The following is a 10,274-nucleotide window of genomic DNA, read 5'->3' as shown; positions in this document are numbered from 1 at the left end:
ATCTCATATTGGAGTCTGCTCGGTTTGCCCCTCCCTCTCACTACTTTTAATCTTCTCTCACTGCTCTATACAAGGTCATCCACATGAGTCTCATTCAGGTGAAGACTATACTGTCTCAACAGCTTCCTTTGCCTCAGACATAAAAATACTTTTTTTTCAAAAATGTAAATTTATCTGGAAGTGGAAACACTCTAGGTAGCAAATTGGTGAAAAGGACAATTTAGGATGAGCATGGCTTTACTAGAAAGCAACTGATCACCTGGCTCTTCAGTTACAGGAGTATTGGAGTGGGTAAGAAGAGAATGAAAAGGGGAAACCTCTTAGTTGTGGATAGAAATGAGAAGGAAAGGGACAGAAAACCTACAACTTAATTAGAGATTCCAACAGGGAACAGCGATTAGAAACTTCTGAGCAGGAAATAAGAAAGTAGCAAATCGACAGAGGACAGTTTGTAAAGAAACAGGGAGAACAATCTACTCCTCTTAATTCAAAGCTGTTATTTGCTTGAAAAAAATGTGATTAATCCAGCAAGTGTGAATTAAGCAATTTTAATAAAACAGGGCAGCAAAACACCACAGGAACACCATTAAACACCATAAAACAACAAAGCAACTATTTCAATGAATGTGATTGAAACCCAAGTACTGTACAAGGTGTACAATGCAAAGTTCAGCCATTTTGTGAAATGCTCTGTGATTATGGTTTGCTTCTTGCTGACAGCACATTTATCAACAAAATTGTTTCTTCTATATCCAAACATACGAAAAATGAGCAACAGGAAAAGACCAGCTGGTCCATCGAGTCTGTCACATACAGTCATAGTGCAAATGAGCATTATGATCCCCAAGGCTCCCCACCCACCAGCCACTACGTAGCGCAAAAAGTTCCATTGAAACCTTTAGCTTAGTCATCAGTCAATTCCTCAGCAACCTTTCACAACTGGGACTGGTTCCTCTCTCCCTCTGCTCACTGGATCCACTCATTTGAGCCCCTTTCTCACTCCCAGTTACTGCCGGCTTTCTTTTTTCTCCTGTCATGCTATTGCAAACTATGATGGTAATTCACTGATTGACTTTTTTCCACCTTGTGATGTCGGGTGCACGTTGGCTGTACGTGAGTGGCATCAGTGTCATCGTCATGTGACTAGCATGTGACCTCTCTGTTCGTTCTCGCTCCTGTGTGCGCCAGTTGGGTTGCAGACTCATGGAGCTCCTATTACTCCTGGGAGTTCACTTGTTATTTTATATGCTTAATAAAACGTTGATACTCTTTCTAACAATGCATGGCTACGCCTACTGTTTGAAGAGGTATCGACACACACCTGAGTATTTTTTGTTCATGAAAGCTGGTGTTCTGCATGGGTACAGCTCCTTAAAAAAGGCCCATTTCATCAGCATTAAAGATGTCCTTATGCTTAAAATGAAATAACAATTCTGGACTTGTTATCAGGCACCCAGTTGCTGACACTCTCTGAGAACATTGCTTGCCTCCCCATGTGTGGGCGTGGACATGACTGTGTGACTGTTTTTAAAGTGGTTGATCCATGAGGCAGAAACAGAGTTGGTTCCAAATTCTTCAGTGAATTCATTCACCTTTCCCACCAAGACGAGGACAGTCCAGGAAGCTAAGCTGCTCTTGCCTGCTTGAACCAGCTCAACAAATCTGATTCCACATCGAGACAAACTGAAGTGCACGTCCTCTTCCTTTGGCTGCAAAAGTCCACTGGCAATCAGCAAAGACTCTCTCCTTGTTGTTTCAGGTAGTTGGAGAGGGTGGTGGGAGGGATGTTCAATTTCTGTACCACAACTTTCTTCATGTCTCCAGGGCGCTCCTCCACATATTTGATGATCTTATACTTCTGGCGAGCCACACTCACCAAACTGCTTTGTCTCCGCCTGATGATGCACTGCATCCACTGGGAGAAGGCTGTGACGCCTCGGCACCTGATGTTGATCATGGAGTTGAAGGATGTCAAGATGGCGATAGGAGTCAAGATGGCGACCGAGACGGTCCGGTGCTAGCGCGCTCTCCCTGCTTCGGGTGGCCCGCTCTCGCCGCTTGCTCCCGCAACCGGAGCGAAGTGTTCGGCGAGTCGGGCGGAGGCAGCGCAGCGCATCGAGCAGCAGCAGCAGCCACATCGGCCCGCTAGAGCACGTCAGCCGGCAGCTCTTCAGCGGGAAGGCATTCCGACTGGGAGGAGGGGAGCCGAGCATGGCGGCCAGAGGCCGGACTGGAAGCAGGAGAAGCAGGCCCCGGGCCGTCGGACCGTGGAGCTGGCGACGGTGAGGTGGAGGCCACGGCAACCGGAGGATGTGTTCGGCGAATCGGGCGGAGGCAGCGCAGCGCATCGAGCAGCAGCAGCAGCCACGATGACTCGCAGTCCGACTGGGAGGAGGGAGCCGGGAATGGTGGCCAGAGGGTGAGCGGGAGAAGCAGGCCACCACACGTGGAGCCGAGCCAGCAACAGTGAGGAGGAGGCCGCGGTGACGAGGAGGACGGAGCGGCTGAGGGACATCGTGCTCCCACTGCCACTGGATGCAATTGAATTGACTTTCTGCACACGGCACTGTAAGAATAGCTGACGTGTCCCTACGGGGAGTAAGCATTCCATTGTACTTGTACTAGTACTAGTTACATATGGCAACTAAAATTGAATTGAATTCGAATAAAGTGTCAGAATAAACTGTTCAGAGCCCATTTGTTGTGGGAATAGGAATTAGAGCCAAGAGGTTTGAACTAAGCAACACATTTTCAATGTATTTTAAAAGGGTCACACTTTGGTGAGATTTTGATTGAAATTAACATAAAGCAGCTTTGAATTAAGAGTAGATTGTATCCACTTGTGGGAAACTCAAAACTGGATGACCAATATCTGCAGAACAAGTTATAGAAGCACAGAGAAACAGAAAGACCAGCAATGAATCTGCTGAATTCCAGTGTTTGAAATTTCTAAAACGTGTCCTTTCCGAACCATCATCTTTTAAACATTTTCTCAATGTCAGGCTGTTGACACTTACCCGACTGAAATGCTGGCATTACATTCCTCCAGGATTCCACTCGTAATTAGCACTGCATAACGAGCACCATTTAGATTAAATGTTTCTTGTTTTGCGAGTTGAGTCAGTTTGTTTTTCTGTTTCATGCAATCAGACCATGGTGTTTCTAAGTGAAAAGACAGTGAAAAGATCTCATCATATGTGAGAATGACCAAATTTCTGCCTGTCCTGGAGTTGGTCACAATCTTTCATCAGTTCTAAAATAACAATATTGCTGCCATTGTAACATTCCCCTGTATTTAGCTTTATTCTTCCACAAAGAACGGTAAAATGGGGTCCTACTGGTGCCTTTCTCTAATGATCCACCCAAGCATCGAGACTCCTAATTTTAATATCTTCAGTCTTGTAACTTGTTCCAAGTATAAGTTGACTCACATTCTCTATATCAGTGATGTAATACATGTTGCAGGGGAGCCTTTTAGAACTCTTTCCTCTCAAGTTTTATTTTCTAGCCGCCCTAATATTTATTTTTGGATTATTCTAATTGCAACCATTATTTATTTTGATAACTTGCTGTGGTCTCAGCCCAGTGACAGGCACAGTGGGAGAAACAGGAACTATACAAGTATGGGAGAATGAGAGCGTCAGGCTCTGAAAGTAAATCACTTGTGGTCCTGACAGAAGAGGGGAAACATTAGGCCCTGAGCACCAGTCCTGTTTTATGGTGAAAACCAGTACTAAGATTTTGTATTTGTTGCTTTTAAGGTGAATACTTCAATTAAATTGCTTCACAATAAAACTAATGACATGTTTATAAAGATTAAATATTAGCCTGGTTAGAGCAGACAAGTTCAACTCTGGCTGGGCAGGAACCATTATTCCTTTAATACTGTGAGTATTTTTTTACTGAGGAACATAATCTCAAGGTTAAAGGAACGCATATTCCAGAATCTGTGTTTAGAACCATCGATGCCTTTCACTAAACAGGCCAGTAAATGAATTGTTCAGTAATATTTAATTATTATTGTTTTCATAATTAAGGTTTTGCTTTCAGTGGTCTTTGCAGCTTAAATAACATCGCCTCGGCTTTCCATGTCCTCCTCCCCATTGACTGGGGCACATCTCCAAGGGGCGGGGCTCTGCCGTCCATGAAGCTGTTCCCCTGACCCCAGACAACTCTCCGACCTCAGGGTCATTAGCATACTGGAGACAGGGTCCCTGGCCTCCACCGAGGAGTCCTGCCGAAAAGAGACCATAGTTTTGATGTGGCAGTCTTCGGGAGTCTGCACAGCATTGGAATACAGAAAGCCTCTGTGCTGCTTACAAACTGATTTGATTTTTGACCCTTTCCTCCAACCGTGAGCGTTGAATGCCTGGGCCGAACTGGCAGCCTTTGTATCCGGTGTTCAAACAGCTGAAATGGCGGGAAACATGGTGGAGGCCATAATTCTCTCAATTGCACCGTCTTTATACACTGCCTTCCATATATGGGCAGGAATATTCTGGGATGATCAGATCAACCCCCCCGGGAAATGGTGGGGTGGGTGTTGGGGGGAAGGTGCACAGAGTTGGGGACAAGGAGCAGCACAACCCTTCACATATTTTGTCCCCACCTGCCGTGGATCCACCAAAACATTGGCAGGGGGAGAGGCACAGAAGGCCTGGGCCTATCTTTACGTATTATAAATCTTAAAGCTCTTTAAAATGTAAGCGAGATTCACAATGTGTAATTGATTATTCTACTTACCAGAGGCTCTTTCAGATCCAGTAAATTCTAAATAAGAAGCATTTTCTATGTGAACAGGACTGAAGTGTGATCCATTTATGTAAATTATATCGCTCATCAACTGTGAATTATTACTTGAAGTGCTTTTGGTAAGAATGAAATTGGGACAACATTTCCTTTTAGTGGACATGGCAGTTGAATACGACTTAACGACATCACCACGAGTTATGAACAGTTTGCCAACGTGTCCTTTCCAAGTGATGCAGACATCTGACGAAGCATTGGGTGTAGTTGCTGCAATATCTTCCGTAGAGATCGATGGGCCGTTCTCAATGAGACGAGCTTTTATTTCGAAGCCTCTTTGGTTTATGGACATTTTCAATGAACAGGGTCCAGGGCCAAGCTCAATATGGTGATGAGACTTATTAATGCTGTGGTGTAGGTACCCACAAACTGTAAATTCAGCTCCAAATACCACTGCAAATATAATCACGATAACCATTAATCAACCTCCTGGAAACACGTTGAGAATTTCCTCAGGGGTTCTCCCGATCAACCACTGTGATTTTGGCAGAAGATTGACAAAAATCCCAGATAAATTGCGTGACCAGGATTTCCAACGTAATTATGGCAGCCAATCAGGAGCTGCCTGGCGACAGCAAATACCATAATACTTTGTTGTGTTTCAGCTATTTATGGTATTTCAGTTACAGGGAAAATCTATTTTATGATCAATTTAACCTGCAAATCCCACTCTAAATTAACGTAAGATTATATAAAATTTTAAAATAAACATACTTTATTAATATCAAAATTGTTCAAAGAATATTGGTACAAATCATATAACACACAACAGATCATTTAGAGGATTGAAAGTAATATAAAATCACTGTATACTATCTAACAATTTTCATTAAAACTACATTCAACTGGATGTCACCCTTGGGTCAGTGGTAGTATTCTCACCTCTGAAGCAGAAGTATGTGGGTTCAAGCCCCACTCCAGAGACCTGACCACATAACGTAAGCTGATACTTCATTGCAGTACTGCAGGAGTGCAGCACTCTCTGAGGTGCCGTCTTTCAGAGAGAGATTAAGCTTAGGCCTTGCCTGCCCTCTCAGGTGGGTGCAAAACCTCAAATGGCACGACTTGAAGAAGAGCAGGGGAGCTCTCCCCACTGGATAACATTTATCCTTCAATCAGCATCACTAAAACCAGGCTATCTGGTCATTTTTGTTGGCTGTAAAGTGCTTTGGGACATCCAGAGGATGTAAAAGGCACCATATGAACTGAAGTGCTTTCTTTCCTTTATGTTAAGTAACAATGAATAGTTTTCAGGCTCTAAGGGGAATCTTATGAAATTGTCCTCCTGGTGCGGAACATGTGCCCCCACCCCACAACTTTCAGTCTGTTGGAAGTGTGTGCAAGTTCCTAACGTGCTCCCAGTGGGTGCAGCTCCAAACCCTCTAAAGCCACATCTAACACAGCATTACAATGATTGGCTTGTATTTTAGGATATAAGAGGTGATAGAAATGCAACATCCTGTGAAAACTATAAAGACTGAGTTTAATTAAAATCCCAATTATTAACCGATTGTGCACATCAGGACCAATTCACCAATCCCAGCTGAAATGGCACCAGGGCCAATATGCTCCCACAGGTCTTTGCACGATTGAAGTGCCCAGCTGACATTACCACATTCTGCGAGGTCACCTCTTCAATGTAAATAGAATATGTTCCCTGTGGATTTTGGAACGCGCCTGCGGAGGAGCTGACTGGAGGTCAGATTTCAGTATTCATCACAGCTCTGTCACTGCATCTCTTAGGAACAGTCATCTATTGAGATCAAGCTCTTCAGACAAGTCGAGATTAGTGCACCTCAACCTTTAACTCTGGATTTGAGGCCAGTAGTGGTGGGGCCTGTCAATAAATTTGAGGCTTTGGGAACCAGGAGCCAATGCAGGTCAGTGAGAACAGGGGTGTTGGGGAAAAGCAGGATTGGTCCAGGATAGGATTCCAGTAGCAGGGTTTTGGAGGAGCTGAAGTCTATAAAGGGTGGAGGATGGGAAGCTTTCCAGTACTCGAGTCTGGAGGTGACAAAGGTATGGCTGGGAGTTTCAGCAGCAGATGGCCTGAGATAGAAGCAGAGGTGGGTGATGTTACAGAGGTGATGGAGAGGATATAGATTCAGAAGATCAGCTCGGAGTTAAACAGAACACCAAGGTTGTGAACAATCTGCTTCAGCTTCAGTCAGTGGGCAATGCGGGGAATGCAGCCAGTGACGAGGGTAAGAAGCTCGTGGCAGGGGCCAAAGTTGAAGGCTTTGATCTTCTCAACATTTAAATGGAGGAAGTTGCAGCTCATCTGAGACAGGATACTGGACAAGCGTTCTGGCCACGCAGAGACGGTGGAGGGGTCCAGAGGGCAAAGCAGCATTGTCACTTTCATATGTTACTTTGAACTGAGCTGGATTGAGATCCTAACCTCAAAGGCAAAAGTGTGTTTAAGAAGTGCGCAATTCTCCATTCTCTTGCCTTGTCTGTTCACTTTCTCAGTCTGAGCCTGTCAGAAGGAAGAAACTCAGTAGCAAAGCTTCTGTTACACGATTCTCACAAAGGGGGACTTTTTGAAACTAGAAGACGTTGCTGCTGTACAGCTGATTGGACTGTTTGCTCTTACTGGAGGAAATCTCCGGTGTGAGAAGATAACTGAACCTTTGTGAGCTGTTTCTAGATTTTTTATTCAGGTATTGTTCTGTAGCATTTGCCCGATATCTTTGCTTCTGTAATTGTCTTTGTTATTTTACCTGATATAAAGCAGTCTAGAATTGTGTTATTTTTTGCCTTTCCTTTTGACAGTCGGCCGTGGGAAATCTACACAAATTCCATTGTACAATGTTATTATTAAATAGTGTCCTTGTTCATCCTGGGATACACAACCTAAGATGTATCCCATCGGATCACCAGCTGGGTACAACCATTAAAAGTGAAATGGTATTTGAAGATGCAAACAAAGGATGTGCTGAAAAACAAATTACCTTTTCCAGTGTGAAACCAGAAGAAAGATAAAAGAAGACATCGACAGGTCATCAGTCTGTGAAAGGAACTTGCTTTGGGAGGCATCTTCCACTGGATTCCTCCTCTGGAAAATCAACATTTTGAATATGAGAGCACTGAGTGAATACTGCTTAAATGTCGGTTATATCTCAAATGTGTAAAATTAACATTTATTTAATAATTAACTCTCATTGGAGCACCAACACCCAGGATGTGGTTCACACTTGTGATCATCGAGATCAGCGAATTGCTTGGGGGAATTATGGAGATTTTGGTGGAGAGAAAAGGTCAGATGGAGAGCTGTCCTCAGGCTGCTCGGACACAGCTGTGAGTGGCCAGGTCAAACAGCACTGATAGGAACATAGGAACAGGAGTAGGCCACTCAGCCCCTTGAGCCTGTTCTGTCATTCAATGAGATCATGGCTGATCTGCGCTCTAACTCCATATACCCACCTTTGGCCCATATCCCTCAATACCTTTGATTAAAAAAAAACTAGCAATTACTGATTTAAAATTAACAATTGATCTAGCATCAATTGCCATTTGCGGAAGAGAGTTCCAAACTTCTACCACCCTTTGTGAGTAGAAGTGTTTCCTTATTTCACTCCTGAGAGGTCTGTAATTTTTAGACTATGCCCCTTAGTCCTAGAATTCCAAACCAGCAGAAATAGTTTCTCTCTATCTACCATATCTGTTCCCCTTAATATCAGATCACCCTTAACCTTCTAAATTCTAGGGAATACAACCCTAATTTGTGTAATCTCTCCTCGTAACTTAACCCTTGAAGTCCAGGTATCATTCTGGGGTAAACCTACACTGCACTTCCTCCGAGGCCAATATATCCTTCCTAAGGTGTGATGCCCAGAACTGCACACAGTACTCCAGGTGTGGTCCAACCAGGGTTTTGTACAGTTGCAGCATAACTTCTACCCCTTGTACTCTAGTCCTCTAGATATAAAGGCCAGTATTCCGTTAGCCTTTTTGATTATTTTCTGTACTGTTCATGACTGTAGTGTCCGTGTGTTGATAGAGACACTGAAGACAGGAGTTGGTTTATAGGTGTTTACTAAGCAAAGTCTCGGGGGGTACTAATGGATATAACACAATATACAGGCTTATATAGCCCGAGTGGCCATTACCGGCATTACAGCACACATGGGGCTCTTAAAGGCACATACACTACAATTCCTCCCCTTTTAGCTAACCAGTACATCATATTTTATGTAATTATTAATTACATGTTATAAGAAAAATAATATACACATTGCTGTAGTTAATTAATTATAAGTCAGTCTCTCAAGAGGCTTCCTGACTCGGTCCGGATAACGCCTCGGTGGTGTAGTAGTTTCTGGTGGTGTCGTAGGTTCTTTTGGCAAGGCTGATTTGGCTTGAATGCCAGTGTCGGGTTCACCTGGTTCCAGTATCACTGGATCGGAGGTAGATATGGGTATCTCTACTTCATCGTTAGGCGTATAGAGTTGTGGTGTAGGTTGTCCCTTTTCGGATGACTCTATGATTTGGTCAGCATGGTGCCTTATTATGCTTTCTCCGATGTCCACGGTATACATCAGTGGTCCTAGTCGTGTGCAAATAGTTCCAGGCTGCCATTTCTTGGTATGGTAGTCCCGGGCCAAAACTTGTTGACCTATCTGGAAGGTTCTAGTTGGCCTTTCATTCATGCCTTGAAACTGTCGGTTCTCCACGTCCCTTCTGATGTTGGGCTTGACCAAATCCAGCCGGCATCTTAGGTTTCTATTGAAGAACATCATGGCGGGAGTTTGGTTGGTAACCATATGTGTTGCATTCCTGTATGCGAACAAGAAGTTATCCACCTTGTGCTGAAGTTTTATGTCTTCATTACCCATGGCCTTTATGGCCTTCTTGAAGGTCTGGACAAACCTTTCAGCCAATCCATTGGTGGCGGGATACATAGATACATAGAAGATAGGAGCAGGAGTAGGCCATTCGGCCCTTCGTGCCTGCTCCGCCATTCGATGAGATCATGGCTGATCTTTTAATTCAGTATCCCGTCCCCGCCTTCTCTCCGTAACCCTTAACCCCTTTTGCCCGTAGAAATATATCTAATTCCCTCTTAAATATATTTAATGAGCTGGCGTACACTGCCCTCTGTGGCAATGAGTTCCACAGGTTCACCACTCTCTGAGTGAAGAAATTCCCCCTCATCTCTGTCCTAAATGGTTTAGCCCTTATCCTCAAATTATGTCCTCTAGTTCTGTTCTCACCCGCCAAGGGAAACATTCCTTCTGCATCCAGTCTGTCTAGACCTGTCAGAATTTTATACACTTCTATGAGGTCCCCTCTCAATCTTCTAAACTCCAGTGTGTACATCCCTAAACTACATAGTCTCTCCTCATAGGTCATTCCCGCCATTCCTGGTATCAGCCTGGTGAATCGCCGCTGCACCCCCTCCATGGCAAGAACATCCTTCCTCAGATGAGGCGACCAAAACTGTACACAGTACTCGAGGTGTGGTC

At 44.2% G+C, this 10,274-nt stretch overlaps 1 protein-coding gene across 1 annotated transcript; it reads right to left on the bottom strand.

The window, feature by feature from the left end:
* Positions 1-3,013: 3,013 nt before the first annotated feature.
* On the bottom strand, positions 3,014-7,845 carry LOC147116319 (uncharacterized). The gene is made up of 3 exons (XM_085991182.1): positions 7,761-7,845; positions 4,744-5,199; positions 3,014-3,162 (listed from the first exon to the last, which is right to left on the bottom strand). The coding sequence occupies exons 1-3, from the start codon at positions 7,843-7,845 to the stop codon at positions 3,014-3,016; spliced, it is 690 nt and encodes a 229-aa protein (XP_085847308.1).
* Positions 7,846-10,274: the final 2,429 nt, after the last annotated feature.

The sequence above is a fragment of the Somniosus microcephalus genome, chromosome 6 (genome assembly GCF_052327205.1).
Source record: "Somniosus microcephalus isolate GS21.2 chromosome 6, FLI_Smic_1.0, whole genome shotgun sequence".
NCBI lineage: Eukaryota > Metazoa > Chordata > Chondrichthyes > Squaliformes > Somniosidae > Somniosus > Somniosus microcephalus.
Note: the sequence above shows the minus strand (reverse complement) of the source record. Positions and strands in the feature narration are given on the sequence as shown.

What these genes read in the sequence shown, in the direction of transcription:
- LOC147116319 (XM_085991182.1), bottom strand. Translation starts at nt 7,845, where the DNA reads ATGCCTCCCAAAGCAAGTTCCTTTCACAGACTGATGACCTGTCGATGT. An exon ending in CTGGTTTCACACTGGAAAAG is followed by an intron (nt 5,200 to 7,760) that starts GTAATTTGTTTT and finishes TTATATTTGCAG; the next exon opens with TGGTATTTGGAGCTGAATTT. An exon ending in TGGATCTGAAAGAGCCTCTG is followed by an intron (nt 3,163 to 4,743) that starts GTAAGTAGAATA and finishes CTTTTCACTTAG; the next exon opens with AAACACCATGGTCTGATTGC.